The 25,970-nt window shown below is 42.0% G+C and overlaps 1 protein-coding gene and 1 pseudogene across 1 annotated transcript in view; both read left to right on the top strand.

Moving 5' to 3' along the window:
* Positions 1 to 8,598: 8,598 nt before the first annotated feature.
* Positions 8,599 to 9,535, top strand: LOC131823089 (olfactory receptor 7A10-like; annotated as a pseudogene).
* A 7,433-nt stretch (positions 9,536 to 16,968) lies between these two features.
* The window catches only part of LOC131823088 (olfactory receptor 7E178-like), a 28,571-nt gene continuing 19,569 nt past the window's right edge, over positions 16,969 to 25,970 (top strand). Inside the window, exon 1 of the mRNA XM_059159070.1 lies at positions 16,969 to 16,980. Coding sequence (XP_059015053.1) covers positions 16,969 to 16,980 — 12 coding nt within the window. The remainder of the gene's footprint in view (positions 16,981 to 25,970) is intronic.

The following is a 25,970-nucleotide window of genomic DNA, read 5'->3' as shown; positions in this document are numbered from 1 at the left end:
TAAAATATAGCAGATAGGATAAAAAAATCATAAGTTTATACAGCTTGATGATGCTCTGTGGTGGTTATACTTGCATACTGCCAACAAGATTGAGCTCTGGAACAATTCCAGCACCCCAGAAATATACGTTACTTCCCAAGATCATCATTATTCCAACATCCATCACCAGAGATTTGCTTTGTCCATTTTGGGCCTTTATATAAATGAGATCATGCTGGAAAAACATTTAAAAAAATGATTCCAGGACACCTGGGTAGCTCAGTGGGTTAAGCATCTGCCTTCAGCTCAGGCGGTGATCCCAGAGTCCTGGGATGAGTCCTGCATTGGGCTCCCTGCTCTGTGGGGGAGCCTGCACTCCTCTCCCTGCCTCTGCGTCTCTCTCTTGGCCTCTCATGAATAAATAAATAAAATCTTTAAAAAAAGACTTGACTAAAGATGTTTCTCAATCCTTAGATTTGTAAAGAAACTGGAGATGAAGTGAGATGTTCCTTAAGGGAGGCTGTGTACCCTGGAGGCCACACCCAAGAGGAGAGGAATATTTTAGGGAGAAAACATCCCAGTAGGGACTGAGGAGTGGGGCTGGAAGACGTGCATGTATGTCCGGGGGTGGGGGGAACCGGGGCTGGTGGAAGTTGTACAGATCCTACATGTGGCTCCAACTCTGCTCTCCGGGTACAGACATGGCAGTAATTCACTTCCCTGCCCCTTGAGAGGGGGTGGGGAGTCTCCAGAAACAATCAAAACAGCAATTTACTTAATGAGAAGGGAGGGAATTCAGCCCCAAAGAATCCTCCTGTGCCCTTCACCTCAGGGTCGCCTCTCCCTTGTCAGAAGGAAATGCCTTTGGGCCAAGCCAGGTGTCATTCTGGCCCTGGGCCCCCATGCTTAGTGGTCCCTGCTTCTCTGCCCTTATTTGTCTTCCATTGGGAGAAGCTAATATAACAGAGCCCAAATCTTCAGCAGTACCATTGTGCTGCCCTAGCGTTGCTCAGAAACTGCAGTGGCAAAGAGGTAAGACGAGGGCCGAAGACTTCACTTGCATGCTTTCCTGGCACATAGGTAGAAATGCAGAGAGGAAAAGCCCACCCAAATCAAGAAAAAGTCCCTGGCTCTGGACAGGACTGTCAGAGCCCCACTGCACTTTATGTCCTCATCTCATCTCCAGCTCTGTTCTCCTTTCCCTGCCTCTTAGTTCTCGGTCTCCCCCTTGGTCTCTACCCACTTGAGCATCCCTCCCTTTTATTTTCTAGAGGGAACTTGACACATGTAGGAAGTGTCTACCTTATGCCTAACACTGAGCTAGGTACTGCATATAAGGAGGAAACTACAATGCATTGCTTCCCTGAGAAGATGAAAGCCTCAGGATCAAACCCATGCAGGCACTGTGACAGCTTGCCCCACATGTGGCCGGTGTCTAGAAGGTAGAGAGGAGGTGCAAAGAGAGAGTGGTCAGCACTGCCTGGGGTGCGTCAATGAAGATTTCAGGACAGAGCGTGGGAGGAGACATAGGACATTCCCAGGTGAATAGGCAGGAAGAAGTCTCCAGGGGAAGGTAAATGCAAAGGTCCAGAGCTACAAAATTGCATAGGATGTACCTAGAATCATAAGAACTGTCGAGTATCTGATGTCAAAGCCTTGGTTTCCGATAGATAAAAATGTGACTCTCATACAAATATATGGTGAGTATTTGTCAAAGACTTATTTATTAATGAGGGAGCCAAGAACTTAAAACAAGTTTGCAGAGCATTTGAGGAACAGGGATTTATACAGGTAGGAAAGGAATAATGAAATGAGGTTTCCAAGCTGGATGCAGAAATACAGGAAAGTAAAACTGTAGCTTTGGGGGCACCTGGGTGACTCAGTTAAGCATCTGTGTTTGGCTTAGGTCACGATCTCAGGGTCCTGGGATCAAGCGCCGCATTGGGATCCCTGCTCAGCTCCTCTCTCTACTTCAGCCTCCCCCCCTGCTCATGTTCTTTCTCTCTCTCAAATGAATAAATAATTTTTTTAAAAAAAGCTCATAAAAAGGGGATAGGGCATTGCCATAAAAATGATGTGAGGCCCTGGCACCTTGTTTAAATTCTTAAAAATTGGGGCACCTGGGTGGCTCAGTCTGTTAAATGTCTGACTTTGACTCAGGTCATGATCTCGGGGTCCTGGGATAGGAGCCCCATATGGGGCTCCCTGGTCAGCAGGGAGTCTGTTTTTCCCTCTCCTTCTGCCCCTGCCACTGACTCATGTGCTCATGCTCTCTCTCATTCTCTCTCTCAAATAAATAAATAAAATCTTTAATTCTTTTTTTAAAAAGTCCTGTAGCTTTTGGCATTATCTTCTCTACAAGATAGAGATTCATTGTCCCACAGGGCAAGGAACAATAACCTTTAGGGTGATCTTCTTAGCTGAACAGAAACATTTTGCATCTCTACTAGACAAGAATCACTTGAAGTTTATTAATCTCCTGTGTGTTAGCACTGATGTCACACAGTCCAGGTCTCAAGCCAATGAAGGGACGTTCCCTCAGAAAATGGGAGAATTAGGGGCGCCTGGGTGGCTCAGTGGGTTAAAGCCTCTGCCTTCAGCTCAGGTCATGATCTAAGGGTCCAGAGATCAAGGCCTGCATCTGGCTCTCTACTCAGCAGGGAGCCTGCTTCCCTCTCTCTGCCAGCCTACTTGTGATATCTCTCTTTCTGTCAAATAAATAAACAAAATCTTTTTTAAAAATGGGAGAATTGAGTTGGCCCATTCTGCAATACTTCAAGGTAGAGTTCAAAAGAAATGCAGCCATCCTTTTGAATAATTTAAAAGTTATGGGTAATTTCCTCCTTAATACAAAGGATGGATTAGAAGATAGGAGGGGATTGGGGGAATCAGTGATGAGGCCAGAGCAAGAAGACAGGGGCCAAATTATGAAGGGAGTGGAGTTATGACCTTCCCCTGGAGGGATACTGAGCCACTGAAAGACTTTTATAAGATGTGAACAATGATGAGGTGGAACCATGTTGACCTCTCCTGCATAATGGGCAAAGAGGGTGCCAGTCCATGTGTGGCCCATATGAGAAGCTATAAGGACCTGAATTAAAGCCCCACTGGTGAGTGAAGGTGTTCAGTGAAAATTTTTGTTGCCATTTTGATACCAAAGACAGCCAGATTCTCCCAAAATACCGATCTTCAGGATAAGTTTTGCATCACAGCCATCCTTATCCATTCCTGACTCCTCATGTCCTATCTCATGGAAGGTCTCAGATGCCCCTACTGGCAAAGTTCCTCTCATTTTTCTTCCTACTATCCATGGAGTCCCTAAATCGGATCTTTCATTCTGCATGCCTGCCACATGCACACCCCACCACCACCACCACAACCGAGAGCATATACTCAGAATCAAAGCATGGATCTCCAGCACTTTGCCGGAGACATCAGCACGTCCACCTTCCATCAGTGGCCTGCAGATGGTGAACATTATTCCCAGTTCACCATCAGACTCATTAATGTTGCATCCCAGTGGAGAGGTTTTAGTTCTGCAGGCTGTTACCTTTTAGTTGCAATCATCAGATACAATCCATATGCTTCTGTGATGGGAAATATTTGGTCAATTCTGGGTAAATGTGTGTGTGGGGGTATTTCTGTCCAGGAGATGGACATTCAGACCCCTTGACAGAGCAAAGAAGATTGCCCTTTCTGATGTGGGTGGGCCTCATCAGAGCTATTGCAGGCCTGTAGAGATCAAAAAGGCCGAGTAAGAGATCATTCCGTCTGTCTGACTGCCTTCAGGCTGTCTTGCCCCCTTGCAAAACTCAAGCCTGCCAGGCTTTTCAGACTAGAAACCACGCCAGCACCTCTGATTCTAAGGCCTTCAGGCTCCACCTATAAATATCTGTCGCAGATCTGTTGGTTCTGTGTTTCTGGAGAATCCTTATTTTATAGCTTCTTCCCCTAGTTTCATCTCTGGATTTTTGTTTCTTTTACTGTTGCTTTCCCTTTTCTTCCCTCTTCCAAACTCCATTCCCTCTCTCCACCTGGCATAATGGCTCATGCTATCTTTTATTCAGGGATTACTGTGTTCCTGACCTGCCCAGGGGAAGAGGGAGAAGAAGGGGCTATCCTGAAATCTGCTCAAATATATGAATATATTTCTCCATAATTTTTTTTATAACCACAAAGTAATATATGCTCATTATGAAAATTAAGAAGACATAGAAAAAGAGGGGAAAAAAAGAGAAAATAGGCACCTAGACTCTTACCTCTCAGGAAAATCAAGGTGAAACTCTGGTGAGTTTCTTTCCATTACAATTCACCTCTGGATGGCCCCTGTTCTATGTGAACGTCTCTTTAGTCTTCTCATTTCATTCTGTTCTTTCTATGTTCCACTCTACCATTGACACTTTGTTATGTTAGTTAAGGTTTCCTAACTGTCCTGTTCAGGTTTTGAAAATATGCACTACTATAAACATTATGTCTGACAGCAATACTTCCAAAAGCATACTCTAACTTGGCAACACCTGACAAATATTCTACTCCAACAGCAGAACTCCGATGCCAATATTCTAAATAATGTGATTGAACAGGGGACTCTACAGTGATTCTAGAGAACCATAAACATCAATGCTATCAACAGTCTCATACCTAACTCTTTTTTTGGCCAATATAACCTTTTTGTTCTTTCTTACTGCTTTTTTTAAATTTTGTAGTTCTTTTGTAGTTTTGAGTTTTTACTTAAATCCCCGTTAACGTACAGTGTAATAATAGTTTTCGATGTAGAATTTAGTGGTTCATCATTTACATATAACAATCAGTGTTCATCACCAGTGCCCTCAAGGCCTATTACCCATTTAGCCTATCCCCCAGCCTCCTCAGTTTGTTCTCTATAGTTAAGAGTCTGTTTCATGGTTTGCCTCTCTCTTTTCTTCCTCCCCATATTCATCTGTTTTGTTTCTTAAATTCCACATAGGAGTGAAATCATACAGTATTTGTTTCTCTGACTTTTCACTTAGTGTAATATACTGTATCTCCATCCACGCTGTTGCAAATGGCAAGATTTCATTCTCTTTATGGCTGAGTAATATCACAGTGTTTGTATACACCACATCTTTATCCATTCATCAGACAATGGACATTTGGGCTCTTTCCAAAGTTTGGCTCTTGTTGATAATGCTGCCATAGTCATCAGGGGGCATGTGTCCCTTTGCATGAGTATTTTTGTATCCTTTGGGTAAATACCCTGTTTTGCAACTGCTGGGTCATAGGGTAGCTCTATTTTTAAATTTTTTTTCTTTTTTTAAAAATTTTTTATTTTTTATAGACATAAAATATATTTTTATCCCTAGGGGTACAGGTCTGTGAATAACCAGATTTATATTTTTAAATTTTTGAGGAACATCCATAATGCTTTCTAGAGTGGCTGCCCCAGTTTGCATTTCCATGACCAGTAGAAGAGTGTCCCCTTTCTCCACATTCTCACCAACACCTGGTGTTTCCTGTGTTGTTGATTTTAGTCATTCTGACAGGTGTGAGGTGGTATCTCATTGCAGTTTTGACTTGTATTTCCCTGACGATGAATGACGTTGAGCATCTTTTCATGTGTCTGTTGGCCATCTGGATGTCTTCTTTGGAAAAATATCTATTTATGTCTTCTGCCCATTTTTTAACTGTGTTGCTTTTTGGGTGTTGAGGGTAATAAGTTCATAATGTTTTTAAAAGTTTTCTAATATATTAAACTGTACTTTTATATTTCCTTATAATTTTTCCCTCTCTCAGACTTTAATTCGCTTTTTTTTTCTAACTTCATACCAGTGTATTTTTTTAAATTGTGATTAACATACTATTAGTTATAGGGTACAATATATTGACTCAACAATTCTATGTATCACTCACTGCTTACCACAATAAGTATTATTCACCATCTGTCACCCTACAACATTATTACAACACTATTGTAATAATGTTTGTGATAATATGTATGTAACATGTCCTATGCTGTATTCTTCATCTCCTAGGTTTATTTATTCTATAACTGGAATTTAGTTCCTCATAATCTCCTTCTTCTAGTTCACCCAACCTCCCCATTGCCTCTCTGACAACTACCAGTTTATTTTCTGTATTTAAGGGTCTCAGTTTTTGTTTATTTGCTTATTTGTTCTTTGTTTCTTTCTCTGTTCATTTGTTTTGTTTTTTAGATATTTTTTCTTACTTTCTAGAAGTGAAATCATATGATATTTTCATTTCTCTGACATATTTTTCTTAGCATATTACCCTCCAGTTTCATCCATATTGTCATAAATGACATGGTCTCACAAATCGCTTTTTAAGGCCATTTGGTATTATTATTTTTTTTGTGTGTGATGACTTAAAATTTTTTTTCTAATTTTTAATTTTTAAAATTTCTTTTCAGTGTACCAGAATTCATTGTTTATGCACTACACCCAGTGCTCCATGCAATGCATGCCCTCCATAATATCCACCACCAGGCTCACCCAAATTCCCACCCCCTGCCCCTTCAAAACCCTCAGGTTGTTATTCAGAGTCCATAGTCTCTCATGGTTCATCTCCCCCTCCGATTTCCCCCGACTCCTTTCTCCTCTCCATCAACCCATGTCCTCCGTGTTATTTATTATGCTCCACAAATAAGTGAAACCAAATGATAATTGACTCTCTCTGCTTGACTTATTTTACTCAGCATAATCTCTTCCAGTCCCGTCTACATTGATACAAAAGTTGGGTATTCATCCTTTCTGATGGAGGCATAATACTCCATAGTGTATATGGACCACATCTTCCTTATCCATTCGTCCGTTGAAGGGCATCTTGGTTCTTTCCACAGTTTGGTGACCGTGGCCATTTGCTGTGAACATTAGAGTACAGATGGCCTTTCTTTTCACTCCATCTGTATCTTTGGGGTAAATACCCAATAGTGCAATTGCAGGGTCATATTATTTTTTAAAAAAGATTTTATTTCTTTACCTGAGAGAGAGAACATGAGTGGGATGAAGGTGAGGGGCAGAGGGAGATGCAGATTCCCCACTGAGCCCCGTTTCAGGGCTCTATCCTGTGACCCCAGGATCACAACCTGAGCTGAAGGTAGATGCCCCACCAGCTGAGCTACCCAGGCACCCTATCATTTGGTATTATTGTTAAAACCATAATTTATTGTATATACTTTAAGCAACTGATCTAATTCTTTATAATCTTTCACTATTCTGCTTAGGAACTTTGTATACATTTTTTTGAATGTATATAAAATTGAAGACAACTGACTCTGAGTTTAGAAACTCCCTCCTGTCACAGCGACCTAACATCCAAACATAAACTAAGGCTTCTTACTTTTTTTTTTTTTAACAGGTGAAATAAAAGGTAGGGCCTGCATTCCCTTTATTTTCAGTTGAAAAACCTTCATGATAATGGTGTCTCTACCTGGTTAGAGGATTTTATGATTATGAATTGTCTTTACTATACCCTGAAAATTTCTTCTGTTACTCACTCAACCAAAATATACAGAGAGTACCAGATACTGTGTTAAGGGATTGGGATATGAAATGAAAATGAAATAGAAAAAGCAGAGTTGTCCTAACCTAAAGAAATGGAAGGAACTACAATACGAACTTGCAGAGAATAATTAGAATGTATGGTTCGGGGGTGGGGAGGGTGTCTGATTTACTCTTTGGAATTGAAGTATATTGTGGTACCTTGATCATTATAATGGTGATAGAAGGACAAATTAGGACAGCAATGGAGGAGTTACTGTAATAATTAAATAATTATCTATAAAATCTTTGCACAGTATCCTTATTGGAACCAAACAGCACAGAGAATGTGCTCTTCCTAGATACCAGGCACACACTGGTTAGCGGCATGAGAACAAAAAATATTACTAAATTCTGCAAGTCTTGATGATCTCCTTCTTCTCTGTTTCCCTGGACTTAAAGAGACCACAAACACAAGGCAGAATGGAGATTCTCATGAGGCTAGTGGACCTCTCATAAGAATTATACAGCAGAGGTGGGACACCCATGCATGGGGGATGATATAGAGGAGACCCCCACATGGTGTGGAACATTTATTTTTTTATTTTGTTTTGTTTTATTTTAATTTTTAAAAGATTTTACTTCTTTATTTGAGAGAGAGAGAATGAGCAGGTAAAGTGTCAGGCAGAGGGAGAAGCAGGCTGGGCTGAGCAGGGAGTCTACCCTCTGCCCAATGCAGGGCACAATTCCAGGACCCTAAGATCATGACCTGAGCTGAAGGCAGAAGCTTAACCAACTGAGCCACCCAGGAGCCCCTAATTTTATTTTTTTAAGATTTTATTTTTAAGCAAACTCCACACTCAATGTGGGGCTCGAACTCATAAGCCCAAGATCAAGTGACCCATGCTCTACCAACTAAGCCTACTGGCTGCCCTGGGACATTCATTTTAAAGAGGTGATCCTGGTAGTAGTGATAAAAACAGGAAGGGGAGGGTGTTACTGAAGAGATTTTGGTCAACTAAAGAAATCACAACCACAATTCTTATGTAAGACATAAGACCTCATGAGATTGAAATATAATGGCACATTCTTCTTTTGTCATTGTTTTAACATTGCCTCTTTCCAGGCAATTTCCATAAGTCATATGGAAGCTGGGAACCAAACAGTGGTTTTGAAATTCATCCTTCTGGGACTTTCAGAAGATATGGACTTGCAGCTCCTCCTCTTTGGGTTGTTCCTATCCATGTTCCTGGTCACCATGCTTGGGAACCTTCTCATCATCCTGGCCATCAACTCTGACTCCTGCCTCCACACACCCATGTACTTCTTCCTCTCCAACCTGTCCCTCACTGCATAGGTTTCACTTCCACCACTGTCGTCAAGATGCTAGTGAACATCCAGACACAGAGCAATACCATCACATATGAAGGCTGTTTTACCCAGATGTGTTTTTTCATGATTTTTGCTGGACTAGATAATTTGCTACTGACGGTGATGGCCTATGATCGGTTTGTGGCCATCTGTCATCCCCTGCACTATACAGTCATTATGAACCCTCGCCTTTGTGGTTTCCTGCTTCTGCTTTCTTGGTTCATCTGCCTGACATATTCTTTGTTGCAAAGCTTGATGTTTTTGAGGATGTCCTTCTGCAAAGAGATAGAAATCCCCACTTCTTCTGTGAACATACTAAGATCCTCAAGCTTGCCTGCTCTGAATCCCTTGCCAATGACATCCTGCTGTATTTTGTAACTGGCCTGCTGGGTGTCATTCCCCTGACTGTGATCCTTTTTTCTTATTATAGAATTATTTCCTGCATAATGGACATTTCATCAGTGGCAGGGAAGTATAAAGCCTTTTCCACCTCTGGGTCTCATCTCTTGGTTGTCTCCTTGTTTTATGGGGTAGGCCTTGCAGTCTACCTCACTTCTGGAACAACTCATCCCTCCAGAAATGGCTCAATAGCCTCAGTGATGTACACGGTGGTCACCCCCATGCTGAACCCCTTCATCTACAGTCTGAGGAACAGGGACATGAAAAGAGCTCTGAGAAGACTTTTCAGGAGAGGCGTTTACTCTCAGTGAGATAACCAAAGCTAAGGACAGACAACAGAGATCCAAAGTGCTGATAGCTGGTGTTCCTGAGTATGTAATCTGAAGACAAAACATAAATACTCATGATTTACTAGAAGAAAAACATCCCTAAACTGAAGACAAGCTTGAAGCAGCACGCCAAAAGTCTTACTGTTCATGCAAGCAAAAGAATGGTCAACCAATAACTAAACTTCTCATGAAAATATGTTATTTCCAGGACACAGACTCCTGTAAGCAAGTATCAGGGGAGGAGAAGGTAAATTGAGGAGTGCTTTGGGGAGAAGGGGGGCAGGAGTGACAAGCATTTCACATTACTGATTCGACTTTACTCCTCTCAGTTATATTCTGGCTTTTAGCACCAGGAATGCTGAACCATGGGTCTCCCTGGTCTCAGTGTGGAAACCGTTATCTATCTGGGCAGTCTCATACTGATCTCCCTCACTCCATAAAATCTTACATACTGAATCTTGCTTTTGTGGTGGCCATTGACCTATACTTGGGATGTTAATAATAAGCTTCTTTAGGAAACTCATTGTGGTATCTATTTTAAGGGAAAGAGAATCCTGGCCTTTGTTGATCCATGTAAGAAACAATCTACTTGCCATCTTCCTTGCCTGGTACACGCTTTGCCAAGTCTTCATGTGCCTGACTCCTTCTCACAATCAGGCTTCAAATCAAAACTGACCACCAGCTTCCTACAAGTCCAAATCTCATGGAACTTGCCATATTTTGAAGGGCAGCATGCAGTGACCAAGAGGAATCTGGGCTCAAATATGCCATCATCCACAGTGGAGTGATCTTACACAAGTCACATCTCTGTGCCTCTATGTCCTTATCTGTAATAATGATGACAATACATTTCCTGAAGTGTTCTGGTGGGGACTAAATGTTACACTTAAGGGTGCTCAGAACAGTGTCTGGTATAAGCACTCAGTACATGTCAGCCATCATGATCCATGAGGGACACCAAAGTCTTTACTGGCCATGAAAAGGTGCAGAGATTGTGAACACTCTTCTTCCCTTTAACCCTATTAACTACAATAGCTCATACTGCCATGGAATGAGGGGGACGGCACAGGGGAAGGATCTCCATTACCAGCAGGACAGGTTTGGAAAAATTGGCTAGAGAGAATTGAACAGGCTATGGTAAATTAGATGGAGCTGAGTGCCTCTCCAGAGCTAACTCAGGGCACCAATGGAGCCACATAGGAGAGGGGCCCTATTCAAACCTGAGCCCTCCGAACAGCCCCAGGTGAACATGCTGGAGGCCAGATCTGCACAGACCAGGAGAGGACTTTCCTGAACCTAGAGATTAAGGATAAGACCAGGAAATGGCCCCAAAGACTCCTGACAACAGGGAACTGAGAGGGCAAATAATCCTTTACTGGTTAAGCCAGATTGGGTAGAATGGGTAGATTCTTCTGAACTGAGAGCAAAAAATGTCTTACATTGATTTGAGGACCGTTAAACCCTCTTGGTGATCACTAGATTTGGCCTCAGAAGATTCCAATGTCTGAACCTAACCTTACCATTTAACAGGATATTTAGTATCTCTAAGCAGCCTCAAATTCTTCATTTGTAAATAACTGTTGGGGTAATTACAGAAAACTAGTGTTAATTGTCTCTTTAAAAATTTATATTTATTTTTATTTTTTAAAATTTATTTTATTTTTTTATTCTTCATAAAAAATTTATTGAATATATGCACCAAATTTTGTGATTATTAAGCTCTGACATAGAAACTGAAGCTCAACATTGACAAGGAACTAGGAAAAGCTTTTTTACATAAATAGTTACACAGATGGATTTTCATATGTTAAATACTTTAAGACATTTTAAATGTGCATGACATTTTCAACTGGATATCCAGTTAATGTAATATTTTTTTTCATTTATTTATTTTAAGCATAACAGTATCATTATTTTTTCACCACACCCAGTGCTCCATGCAATCCGTGCCCTCTATAATACCCACCACCTGGTACCCCGACCTCCCACCCCCCACCACTTCAAACACCTCAGATTGTTTTTCAGAGTCCATAGTCTCTCATGATTCACCTCCCCTTCCAATTTACCCCAACCCCCTTCTCTCTAACTCCCCATGTCCTCCATGCTTTTTGTTATGCTCCACAAATTAGTGAAACCATATGATAATTGACTCTCTCTGCTTGACTTATTTCACTCAGCATAATCTCTTCCAGTCCCCTCATGTTGCTACAAAAGTTGGGTATTCATCCTTTCTGATGGAGGCATAATACTCCATAGTGTATATGGACCACATCTTCCTTATCCATTCATCCATTGAAGGGCATCTTGCTTCTTTCAACAGTTTGGCGACTGTGGCCATTGCTGCTATAAACATTGGGATACAGATGGCCCTTATTTTCACTCCATCTGTATCTTTGGGGTAAATACCCAGGAGTGCAATGGCAGGGTCATAGGGAAGTTCTATTTTTAATTTCGTGAGGAATCTCCACTCTGTTCTCCAAAGAGCCTGCACCAACTTGCATTCCCACCAACTGTGGAAGAGGGTTCCCCTTTCTCCACATCCTCTCCAACACATGTTGTTTCCTGTCTTGCTAATTTTGGCCATTCTAACTGGTGTAAGGTGATATCTCAATGTAGTTTTAATTTGAATCTCCCTAATGCCTAGTGATGATGAACATTTTTTTCATGTGTCTGATAGCCATTTGTATGTCTTTATTGGAGAAGTGTCTGTCCATATCTTCTGCCCATTTTTTGATATGCTTGTCTGTTTTGTGGGTGTTGAGTTAAAGGAGTTCATTATAGATCCTGGATATCAAACTTTTGTCTGTACTGTCATTTGTAAATATCTTCTCCCATTCCGTGGGTTGCCTCTTTGTTTTTTTGACTGTTTCCTTTGCTGTGCAGAAGCTTTTGATTTTGCTGAAGTCCCAAAAGGTAATCTTCACTTTTGTTTCCTTTGCCTTTGGAGACATATCTTGAAAGAAGTTGCTGTGGCTGATATCGAAGAGATTACTACCTATGTTCTCCTCTAGGATTCTGATGGATTCCTGCCTCACGTTAATGTCCTTTATCCATTTTGAGTTTATCTTTGTGTACGGTGTAAGAGAATGGTCGAGTTTTATTCTTCTACATATAGCTGTCCAGTTTTCCCAGCACCATTTATCGAAGAGACTTTTTTTTCCCCACTGGATATTTTTTCCTGATTTGTCGAAGATTAATTGACCATAGAGTTGAGGGTCCATATCTGGGCTCTCTACTCTGTTCCACTGGTCTATGTGTCTGTTTTTATGCCAGTACCATGCTGTTTCAGTGATCACAGCTTTGTAGTAAAGCTTGAAATCAGGTAACGTGATGCCCCCCCATTTTATTTTTTGTCTTTTAACATATCCTTAGCGATTCAGGGTTTCTTCTGATTCCATACAAATCTTAGTATTATTTGCTCCAGCTCTTTGAAGAATACCGGTGGAATTTTGATAGGAATGGCATTAAAGTATAGATTTCTCTAGGCAGTATAGACATTTTAACAATGTTTATTCTTCCGATCCAAGAGCATGGAATGGTCTTCCATCTTTTTTGTCTTCTTCAATTTCTTTCATGAGTGTTCTGTGGTTCCTTGAGTACATATCCTTTACCTCTTTGGTTAGGTTTACTCCCAGGTATCTTATGGTTCTTGGTGCTATAATAAATGGAATTGATTCTCTAATTTCCCTTTCTGTATTTTCATTATTATTGTATAAGAATGCCGCGGATTTCTGTACATTGACTTTGTATCCTACCATGTTGCTGAATTGCTGTATGAGTTCTAGTAGTTTGGGGGTGGAGTCTTTTGGGTTTTCCATATAAAGAATCATGTCATCTGCGAAGAGAGACAGTTTGACTTCTTCATTACCAATTTGGACACCTTTTATTTCTCTCTGTTGTCTGATTGCTGTTGCTATGACTTCTAATACTATGTTGAACAAGAGTGGTGAGAGTGGGCATCCTTGTCTTGTTCCTGATCTCAATGGGAAGGCTGCAAGCTTTTTCCCATTGAGGATGATATTTGCTGTGGGTCTTTCATAGATAGATTTGATGAAGTTCAGGAATGTTCCCTCTATCCCTATACTTTGAAGCGTTTTAATCAGGAACGGATGCTGGATTTTGTCAAATGCTTTTTTCTGCATCATTTGAGAGGACCATGTGGTTCTTCTCTCTTCTCTTATTAATTTGTTCTATCACATTGATTGATTTCCAAATGTTGAACCAGCCTTGTAATCCAGGAATAAATCTCACCTGGTCATGGGGGATAATCTTTTTCATGTGCTATTGGATCCTGTTTGCTAGGATCTTGTTGAGAATCTTAGCATCCGTATTCATCAGTGATATTGGTCTGAAATTCTCCTTTTTGGTAGGGTCTTTGCCTGGTTTGGGGCTCAGGGTAATGCTTGCTTCATAGAAAGAGTCTGGAAGTTTTCCTTCTGCTTCAATTTTTTGAAACAGCTTCAGGAGAATAGGTGTTATTTCTTCTTTGAAAGTTTGGTAGAATTTCCCAGGGAATCCATCAGGTCCTGGGGTCCTGTTTTTTGGGATGTTTTTGATCACTGCTTCAATCTTGTTGCTAGATATCAGTCTATTCAGGTTGTCAATTTCTTCCTGGTATGAGTTTTGGAGTTTATAGTTTTCCAGGAATGCATCCATTTCATCTAGGTTGATCAGGAGATCAAAGAGGAACTGAAACAATTCATGGAAACCAATGAGAATAAAGACACTTCGGTCTTCATATTGGTATATTGGCATATAACTGTTGATCGTAACTTCTGAGGATTGTTTCTACTTCCTTGGTGTTAGTTGTGATCTCTCCCTTTTCATTCATAATTTTATGAATTTGAGCTTTCTCTCTTTTCTTTTGGATTAGTGTCACCAATGGTTTATCGATCTTATTGATTCTTTCAAAAAACCAGCTCCTAGTTTCATTGATACATTCTCCTGTACCTCTGGTTTCTACCTCATTGATCTCAGCTCTAATGTTGATTATTTCCCTTCTTATATGTGGAGTTGGTTTGATTTGTTGTTGATTCTCCAGTTCTTTAAGGTTTAGGGACAGCTGGTGTGTTCTGGATTTTTCAATTTTTTTGAGGGGTTGGATAGCTATGTATTTCCCCCTTAGGACTGCCTTTGCTGTATCCCATCGGTTTTGGACCAAAGTGTCTTCATTCTCTTTGGTTTCCATGAATTGTTTCAGTTCTTCTTTGATCTCCTGGTTGATCCAAGCATTCTTAAGCAAGGTGGCCTTTAGCTTCCAGGTGTTTGAGTTCCTTCTGAACTTTTCCTTATGATTGAGCTCCAGTTTCAAAGCATTGTGATCTGAGAATGTGCAGGAAATAATCTCAGTCTTTTGGTATCGGTTGAGTCCTGATTTGTGATCCAGTATGTGGTCTATTCTGGAGAAGGTTCCGTGTGCACTTGAGAAGAATGAGTATTCTGTTGTTTTAGGGTGGAATGTTCTGTATATATCTATGAGGTCCATCTGGTCCAATGTGTCATTCAATACTCTTGTTTCTTTATTGATTTTCTGCTTTGATGATCTGTCTATTTCTGAGAGAGGCATGTTAAGATCTCCTACGATTAGTGTATTCATATCATTATGACTCTTTATCTTGATTAACAGTTTTCTTATGTAATTGTTTGCTCCCATATTGGGGGCATAGATATTTAAATTGTTAGATCATCTTGGTGGGTAGTCCCTTTAAGAATGATGTAGTGTTAGAGATAGAAGGGAGTTGGGATAAATTGGAAGGGTAGGTGATCATGAGAGACTCTGGACTCTGAAAGACAATCTCAGGGTTTTGATGTGGTGGGGGGGTGGGAGGTTGGGGTACCAGGTGGTGGGTATTAGAGAGGACACGGATTGCATGGAGCACTGGGTGTGGTGAAAAAATAATGAATACTGTTATGCTGAAAATAAATAAATTAATTTAAAAAAAAGAATGATGTAGTGTCCTTCTGTATCTCTAATTTGTCTTGTATGAGAGTCGCTACCCCAGCCTTCTTTTGAAGCCCATTGGCATGAAAGGTGCTTCTCCATCCCTTCACTTTCAGTCTGGGTGTATCTTTAGGCTCAAAATGGGTCTCTTGTAGACAGCATATGTATGAGTCCTGTCGTTTTATCCAATCTGCAACCCTGTGCCGTTTTATGGGCGCATTTAGGCCATTCGTATTGAGAGTGATTACTGATAGATACGTTTTTATTTACATCGTTTTACCTTTGAAGTCTTTCTTTCTGTAGATTGTCTCTATATTTCTGTTCAATGCTATTCTTAGGCTTTTTCCTCTTTTATAGAACCCCCCCCCCTTAATATTTCCTGCTGTATCGGCTTGGTGGTTGCATAGTCTTTTAAGCCTTGCTGGTCTTGGAAACTCTTTATCTTTCCATCCATTTTGAATGTCAGTCTTTCTGGATAAAGTATTCTCGGCTGATGTTATTCTCATTCAGTGCCCTGAATATATCTTGCCAGCCCCTTCTGGCTTGCCAGGTCTCTGTGGACAGGTCTAAAGTTATTCTGATGGGTTTTCCTCTGTACATAAGAAGCTTCTTTGTCCTAGTTGCTTTCAAGTGGTTCCACCTACAATTATAATTCTTCATTCTTACTATTAGGCGTCTCGAGGACTTTCGAGAATCTGTAATCTTGGGGGTAAACCTTTCGGCCTCTAGTACATGAACGCTCGTTCCATTCACAAGATTCGGAAAATTTTCATGAAGGACTTGTTCCACTATATCTTCTAGACTTCTTTCTTTCTTCTCCCCTTCAGGGTTTCCAATAGTTCTGATGTTGGATGCCATGTTTCATGGCATCATTTATTTCCTTGATTCTGGTTTTGTGGTTTCTAAGCTGTTTGTTCCAGGCTTCCTCCTAATCCCTTCACTCTACGTGTTTGTCCTCCAGATCACTAATTCTATCTTCTGTCTCAGCTACTCTAGCTTTGAGAGAATTTAGATTAGATTGGAACTCATTGAGACCATTGTGAAGCTCATCCCTGGTAGCTTTTAGCTCTTCCCTAACATTGAAAACATGATCTCTGGTTGTTTTCAGTTCGGCCCTAATCAATTACGTTTGGTTACCCATAGCTTTTTCCAACCTAGCTATTGCTTGGATAATTGTTAGCCTGAATTCTCTTTCCGACATATTGTCTATGTTGATAGCCGTTAGCTCTGTTTCAGAAGGCCCATCCTCTGTATTTTTCTTCTGTTGGGCATTCTTCCTCCTAGTCATTTTGGTGAGAGATGGCTGAACGGGTGTAGCTGGATATATTGACCGTGGTGCAGTCAAGGTGCACCCTGGAACACCCCTGAGCAATAAGGGTTCCCCACCCAAATGAGAGAAAAAAGAAAAGGAAAAGAAAAAAAGAGAGAGAGAGACAGAAATGAAAGGTGAGATAAAAGAGAAGGTTCAGCCCAAATGGGCACCGAGGTAAGTTTTATGAAGTATACAAACAGAAACAGACAAAGAAAAAGACTGATAAAAGTATATGACAATATATATATGCAAATTATATATGTATATGCAAATAAAGGAAGAACCTCGTCAAAAAGAACCCCAAGTGTAAGATTTATACACTATCAGGACAAACACAAAAGCACAGAAACTCTGGTGGAATAAAAAGATGGGAGAGTGGTTAAAAATTCTCAGCGTGAGCGAGGAAGGTTGCTTTGATTCTTCCTGGATGTATCCTGATACCTTTGTTAAAGGACTCAACTTTCCCAGGATAAAAGGGGGTTAAGAATTGGTTTACCTATAGGGGTAGCATTGATTGGGGAAAGGGGATTACCTTGAAGTTTAACTACATATGAATATTAGAAAATAAAAATTTAAAAAAGGAATAAACTTGACTAAATTAAACTAAAATTTAAAAAAAAGAAATTAAAAAAATAGAAATGCAAAAGGAAAACACAGGTGTACGTATCAAAAAGTTCAGGTTAGAAGGTTATTATGGAATTTGATGTACTGGACATCTCACTGTGATGGTTAATAGGTTAAAAAATTATCTATATAATAATTAAAAATATATATGTAAAAATGAGCCATAATAGTAGTAACGAATTAATAATAAAAATTGTCCTATGACCTCAATGTGAGAAAGGAATCCATCAAAATCCTTGAGGAGAACACAGGCAGCAACCTCTTTGACCTCAGCCGCAGCAACATCTTCCTAGGAACATCGCCAAAGGCAAGGTAAACAAGGGCAAAAATGAACTATTGGGATTTTATCAAGATCAAAAGCTTTTGCACAGCAAAGGAAATAGTTAACAAAACCAAAAGACAACTGACAGAATGGGAGAAGATATTTGCAAATGACAGATCAGATAAAGGACTAGTGTCCAGAATCTATAAAGAACTTAGCAAACTCAACCCCCAAAGAACAAATAATCCAATCAAGAAATGGGCAGAGGACATGAACAGACATTTCTGCAAAGAAGACATCCAGATGGCCAACAGACACATGAAAAAGTGCTCCATATCACTCAGCTTCAGGGAAATACAAATCAAAACCACAATGAGATATCACCTCACACCAGTCAGAATGGCTAAAATTAACAAGTCAAGAAATGACAGATGCGAGGATGCGGAGAAAGGGGAACCCTCCTACACTGTTGATGGGAATGCAAGCTGGTGCAAACACTCTGGAAAACAGCATGGAGGTTCCTCAAAATGTTGAAAATAGAACTGCCCTATGACCCAGCAATTGCACTACTGGGTATTTACCCTAAAGATACAAACGTAGTGATCTGAAGGGGCATGTGCACCCAAATGTTTAAAGCAGCAATGTCCACAATAGCCAAACTATGGAAAGAACCTAGATGTCCATCAACAGATGCATGGATCAAGAAGATGTGGTGTATATACACAATGGAATACTATGCAGCCATCAAAAGAAATGAAATCTTGCCATTTGAGACAACGTGGATGGAACTAGAGTGTATCATGCTTAGCGAAATAAGTCAAACGGAGAAAGACAACTATCATATGATCTCCCTGATATGAGGAAGTGGTGATGCAACATGGGGGATTAAGGGGGTAGGAGAAGAATCAATGAAACAAGATGGGATTGGGAGGGAGACAAACCATAAGTGACTCTTAATCTCACAAAACAAACTGAGGGTTGCTGGTGGGGGGGTTGGGAGAAGGGGGCTGGGTTATGGACATTGGGGAGGGTATGTGCTATGGTGAGTGCTGTGAAGTGTGTAAACCTGGCGATTCACAGACCTGTACCCCAGGGGATAAAAATATATTTTTATAATAAAATAAAAAAAATTAAAAAAAATTGTCCTATGAAGTAGTGGTGGTTTTTCTCTTGTCGTCTTTTTTTTTTTTTCCCCTTTCCTGGTTGATTTTCTGGGGGAAGGGCCTGCCACGTGGGTTTTAAGTCAATGATGTTCTCTGAGTTAAGTCCTCCCACCCCCCTCAAGGAGGTGGGCTCTGAGGAAACTAGTTTTATCAGGACTTTGTTCTCTGGAGGTTTTTATATTTGTTCGCTTTTGTTTTTCTCTCTCGCCTTGACCGCTTTTGATGGTTTTTGTAGGTTTAGAGGAAAACAAATTGCACCCTGACCTCCCTCTCAGAGAGAAGCCTTAGTCTGGCTGCAGAGCCCAAATAAATCCCCCCTTGGCCGCTGGCAGAGCAGGTTCCCAGTCGTGGTCCCCGGGGACTCAGGATTTTTTGCTTGTACCCAAAACCAGAACAGCGGCGGCTGTTTGGGCAGCTCCAGGCTGCCAGAGAGGTTCCAAGCAGTGGTCGCACACTGAGATTTTCCCGCTGGCCCGGGCTGGGAGTGCCTGGTCTTTCCGGGTCTGAGAGCACCAGGCTGGCGCCAGTGCGCACCTCTCTCAGGGGAGGGCGCGGGGCGAGACTCGGACTCTGATGGCAGGGCAGGGCACTCACGTGGGGACTGCAAAAAGGCTCTGCTTCTGTTGGCTGGCGAGGCTCCCGCCCCTCATGGGAGCCGGGCCCCATGCGCTCTCAGGCGCACTGGTGGTTCAGGGACTGAGACCTGGTTTCTCTGCCGCACTCTCTCTGGCTCAGCGCCAGGGCTGGCTGTCCTGGGTCTGGGGACTTAAGCCCCTGTCCCTAACACCCCGATTCCCACAGTTTCCCCCTGGTGATCCTTTGCTCTTTTTGAATGCTTTCTACCAGACTCCTGAGTTAATGCTGGTCCCCAGACGCAGGGTACTCTCATATTGGGATATTACTTTCCAACAGGACCCCCTTCTTCTGATATCAGTCCGACTTTCCCACTCTGCTTTACCTGCCCACTGGCGTCTTCTGCTCCGGTAGAGATCCAGACGTGTATAATTCTGATCTCAGGCTGATTTCATGGGTGATCTGGTTCTTTGGAAGGTACTCAGCTCACTTTAAGGTACAGGTTGAAAGGGTGCCTCCTCCTACTTCCCCGCCATCTTGTCTCCCCCCTGTTAATTGTCTTATATACAGATTCTCAGAAGGTATTAGGCACTGTATTTATGAACACAGCATTTATTTATTTGTGTCCCCATCTCATCCCAAAAAGGTAGATCTATTGGCAAGATCCTACACCCTGGAGAGCTATGCCTAGCTGCATTCTTCCCAGCAGGTGTCTGAGTGTGATACAAACTGACTCTCTCAAAGTCACTTTATTTTACTTTTTCAATAATTTTTTATTTTTTTATTAACATATAATGTATTATTAGCCCCAGGGGTACAGGTCTGTGAATTAGTAGGTTTACACACTTCATAGCACTCACCATAGCACATACCTTCCCCAATGTCCATAAACCCACCACCTTCTCTGTACCCCTCCCTGGGCTACCCTCAGAAACAAAATCACTTTATTCAGTGTGATAAGGTCTTAGCTTCCATCCTTTCCATGAAACTCCTTCCCTGGTGACCTGGGCAGAATTAGATGAAGCCAAGAGGACAGGACCATCCTAATGAGCCTGAAACAGTATCTGGTTGTCGTCTTCTCCCAGTTAGTGCCTAGTATGGAAATTACTACTCTACCACAGAGTTTTCAACCTGGGGACTGTTGACATTTGGGTACGGATGGGCTCTTGTGGCGGAGGCTGTCCTATATGTTGTAGGATGTTTTACAGCATCTGTGGCCTCTGTCACTAGATGCTAGTGGCATCCTCCCCAATCCTAGTCGTAAAGATAAGAAATGTCTCTAGACATTGCTAAATGTCCTCAGGAGCACATCACTCCTGGAAGAGAACCACCTGGTCTGCCATGAAACAAAGGAATCAAGGAAAGGAAAAATGCAGGAAGTATGAAGCAAGGGGGGAGACCCTGGTTTTCCTAAGTCCCAGAATAGAATGGACCAAAGATACTGGCCTTTAGTCAAGAGTCTTTGCATGCAGGAGGCCATAGGTCAGGAACAGAAGCACCAGTGCACATTTGTTGGTCAACAGATAAACATTTTTAGTGGTCTCAAAACCGCAGGGGAAAAGAACCTCATCTGTTATTATCTGCTTGAATGCTAATGCCAAGTGTGTGGAACATCCTAAGAAAATACCTGTTATATTGACTGTTTTGTGCTCACAGTATGCCTGGTTATTAGTGCAGGCACCTACATGTGTTAACTCAGTTCCTCTTCACAACCACCTTAAGGAAGCAGATGCTACTATTATCTCTGCTTTGCAAAGAGGGGAGAAGTGGCATGAACTGCTGATTCACAGAAATCACTGTAAATGTATTATATGAAAATGTCCTCTGCTGATTTCTGAGGTGAGACATTCCTATGAATTCTGTCTCTAATTGTATTCCTTTGGGGAAAGACATCTCTCTACCTGTTGACCTCCCTTCTTGGAGGAGCTCTGTCCTCCTTAGGTCTGAGGCAAAAAGTAATTCCCAATAACCTATAAGGTGCACTTTCTTTCACCAGCTGAAGGACTAAGAGGTTCTTTTGGACAGAGTTGGCTGAGTCTCTATGGCCTTGTCTCAAGGATGTGGAACCTCACTGTCTTGTCCCATCTAGTGGGGAAACCCAACTCCATCAAGGACTATTACTTAAACTTACCATAAATCCCACTGTAAACCACTGGAGACACAGCCAGTAGAAGAAAACACATAGGATCAAAGGCCACTTTCTTCCAACAGAGTCATACTTCTCTACCAAAACGGGACTTCTTTTGACCAATCAGGTAAGATGCCATCCATAGACAACACCTATCATTTCCAATGCCCAGAAAAGAGATATATAATAAAGGCTCAAATGTCTCTAAAGACACAAAGCCATGGTGGAACTCAGGTAGAACGTGGCTGAAGAGTGCTGCTTTCACTTGCCTACATCAAGATGTCAAGGCACAGAAACATGAAGCCAGTGATTAGAGCTTGTAGGATTTACTCAGCCCCAGTAGTACACAGAAGCCAAGGGAATTAGCCAGATTTATAGTTTTTGAGGCCCTTCATCTAGGAGCTGCTTATTACAGGGTCTTAGCAGCTATACAAAGACTTTCAATCTCCTAAAAGAATGTGCTTTGGTCTCCTGGGGTGTTCAGCTTCTCACTGGTAAGCCGAATTTTCTCCCATTTCAGCATACTTTGTTTCCATGCCTGTACACCACAAGTAACTCTAAGGCCCCTCAGACAAGTGCCTGCTCAGATGTCTGCATGTTCCACCGGAGAGCATGAGAACCTCCACTGTGAGCTCTGGACACACAGGCAAAAATGCACCAACTTGTTTGGTAAGCACAAATTTAAATTGTTTCAGTGTGTGCAGTTCATTAGATGTCAGTTGTAGCTCTATAAAGCTGTTCTTTCATTTGGATTTTTTTTTTTTTTTTTTTAGGGAGGGCACATATTGCATGGAGCACTGGGTGTGGTGCAAAAACAATGAATACTGTTACGCTGAAAAGAAATTTTAAAAAAAGATTTTATTTGGGAGAGTGAGAGAGAGAGAAAGAGAGAACAAGCATGGGGGAGAGGTAGAGGGAGAGGCACATTCCCTGTTGAGCAGGGGGCCCATCTCAGGAGTCGACCCCAGAACCCTGGGATCATGACCCAAGCTGAAGGCAGATGCTTACCTGATTAAGCCACCAGGTGTGCTCTCATTTGGTCCTGTGGGGATTCCAGAAATGGCCACCATTTCTTTTCTTTCCTGGACCCACATCCCTTCTGTGTGACTGGTTACCTTCACTCTGGGCCGAGCCATGTGATTGCACTCGTCCATGGGGTGCAGGCAAAGAAGAGACAAACAGGGACTTGACCAAAATATTGCGCAGGGGGGCCCTTAATCTTCTGGAATGCTCTGGCAGGGCAGGTACAGGCCTTATCTGGACTGTAGGAAGAGGAGCTCTTGAGTGAAGGTGCTGGAGACAAACTGGCAGCCCATGACAGACACGAAGGAGCCTTGCCAAGCACAGTGAAAACTGTGTAGCAACAATAAACTGTATGGTGGTGGTTTTAAGCCACAGTTTTGGGTATTTTATTATGAAGCAAATATAATTACATTGTCCTAAAGGGCCCAGGTTACCTTTAAAACAGTAAATCTCCTCAAACAGCACTGGATTTCCACCAACTTCCAGTTAACTTTTGGAGCTGATAAATAAAATACTGATACATGGTGGGGGGGGGCGCCTGAGTGGCTCAGTGGGTTAAAGCCTCTGCCTTCGGCTCAGGTCATGATCTCAGGGTCCTGGGATAGAGCCCCACATCTGGCTCTCTGCTCAGCAGGGAGCCTGCTCCCCCATCTCTCTTTCTGCCTCCTTCTCTGCCTGCTTGTGATCAAAAGCTTCTTCACAGCAGAGGAAACAGTCAACAAAACAAAGAGGCAACCCACGGAATGGGAGAAGATATTTGCAAATGATGGTACAGACAAAAGGCTAATACCCAGGATCTATAAAGAACTTCTTAAACTCAACACACAAAACAGATAATCATGTCAAAAAATGGGCAGAAGATATGAACAGACACCTCTTCAGTGAAGACATACAAATGGCTATCAGACACATGAAAAAATGTTCATCATCACTAGCCATCAGGGAGATTCAAATTAAAACCACATAGAGAAACCATATGATAATTGACTCTCTCTGCTTGACTTATTTCACTCAGCATAATCTTTTCCAGTCCCGTCCATGTTGCTACAAAAGTTGGGTATTCATCCTTTCTGATGGAGGCATAATACTCCATAGTGTATATGGACCACCTCTTCCTTATCCATTCATCCGTTGAAGGGCATCTTGGTTCTTTCCACAGTTTGGCAAACGTGGCCATTGCTGCTATAAACATTGGGGTACAGATGGCCCTTCTTTTCACTACATCTGTATCTTTGGGGTAAATACCCAGGAGTGCAATGACAGGGTCATAGGGAAGTTCTATTTTTAATTTCTTGAGGAATCTCCACACTGTTCTCTAAAAAGGCTACACCAGCTTGCATTCCCACCAAGAGTGTAAGAGGGTTCCCCTTTCTCCACATCCCCTCCAACACATGTTGTTTCCTGTCTTGCTAATTTGGGCCATTCTAACTGGTGTAAGGTGATATCTCAATGTAGAGAAAGAGAGGAGTAGGGAGTTGGGGGAAATTGGAAGGGGAGGTGAACCATGAGAGACTATGGACTCTGAAAAACAATCTGAGGGTTTTAAAGGGGTGGGGGGTGGGAGGTCGGGGTACCAGGTGGTGGGTATTATAGAAGGCAAAGATTGCATGGAGCACTGGGTGTGGTACAAAAATAATGAATACTGTTACTGTTATGCTGAAAATAAAAAATAAAAAGAAAAACCACATAGAGATACCACCTTACACCAGTTAGAATGGCCAAAATTAGCAAGACAGTAAACATGTGTTTGAGAGGATGTGGAGAAAGCGGAACCCTCTTACACTGTTGGTGGGAATGCAAGTTGGTGCAGCCTCTTTGGAGAACAGTGTGGAGAATCCTCAAGAAATTAAAAGTAGAACTTCCCTATGACCCTGCCATTGCACTACTGGGTATTTATCCCAAAGATACAGATGTAGTGAAAATAAGGGCCATCTGTACCGCAATGTTTATAGCAGAAATGGCCACGATCACCAACCGTGGAAAGAACCAAGATGCCCTTCAACAGATGAATGGATAAGGAAGATGTGGTGCATACACAATATGGAGTATTATGCCTCCATCAGAAAAGACGAAAACCCAACTTTTGTAGCAACATGGACGGGACTGGAAGAGATTATGCTGAGTGAAATAAGTCAAGCAGAGAGAGTCAATTATCATATGGTTTCACTAATTTGTGGAGCATAACAAATAGCATGGAGGACATGGGGAGATAGAGAGGAGAAGGGATTTGGGGGAAATTGGAAGGGGAGGTGAATCATAAGAGACTATGGACTCTGAAAAACAATCTGAGGGGTTTGAATTGGTGGCGGGGTGGGAGATGGGGTACCAGATGGTGGGTATGATAGAGGGCACAGAATGCATGGAGCACTGGGTGTGATGATAAATAATGAATACTGTTATGCTGAAAATAAATAAATAAATTTAAATTAAGAAAAAACAATCTGAGGGTTTTGAAAGTCCAGGGGGTGGAAGGTTGGGGGAGACTGGTGGTGGGTATTATGGAGGGCACATATTGCATGGAGCACTGGGTGTGGTGCATAAACAATGAATTCTGTTACACTTAAAATGATTAAATTAAAAAAATTACTGGAGGGAGGAGTCAAGATGGTGGAGAAGTAGCAGGCTGAGACATCAGGTAGCAGGAGATCAGCTAGATAGCTTATCTAACCATTGTGAACACCTACAAATCTAACGGGAAATTGAAGAGAAGAAGAGCAACAATTCTAGAAACAGAAAATCAATCACTTTCTGAAAGGTAGGACCTGCGGAGAAGTGAATCCAGAGTGACGGGAAGATAGACCGTGGGAGGAGGGGCCGACTCCTGGGAAGGGGTGAATCAATGGAGCACAAAATCAGGACTTTTATTTTTATTTTTTATTTTATTTTTTTTAAAGATTTTATTTATTTATTTGATAGAGAGAAATCACAAGTAGATGGAGAGGCAGACAGAGAGAGAGAGGGGAAGCAGGCTCCCTGCTGAGCAGAGAGCCCGATGCGGGACTCGACCCCAGGACCCTGAGATCATGACCTGAGCCGAAGGCAGCGGCTTAACCCACTGAGCCACCCAGGTGCCCCAAAATCAGGACTTTTAAAAGTCTGCTCCATAGAGGGACATCACTTCAGAGGCTAAACTGGGGGGAAGCCCATGCGGCGTCAGCATAACCCCACGTCCCGCGGGGTCACATAAGGACCAGGGGTGTCTGAGTGTCACAGAGCTTCCAGGTATTAGAGCGGGAAAGCTGGCTACAGCGACAAAGCTGAGGAGTGAGCTCTCAGCTTGGGGTTACCTTGAACCGGGCACAGGCTGGGTGAGCTCTGAGTACCACCAGAGGCCATGGAGATGGAAGCAACGGGGCACTTCTCTCCAAGTGTGACCAATTGAGTGCTTTTC

The sequence above is a fragment of the Mustela lutreola genome, chromosome 2 (genome assembly GCF_030435805.1).
Source record: "Mustela lutreola isolate mMusLut2 chromosome 2, mMusLut2.pri, whole genome shotgun sequence".
Taxonomy (NCBI): Eukaryota; Metazoa; Chordata; class Mammalia; order Carnivora; family Mustelidae; genus Mustela; species Mustela lutreola.
This window is presented reverse-complemented; position numbering and strand designations above follow the sequence as displayed.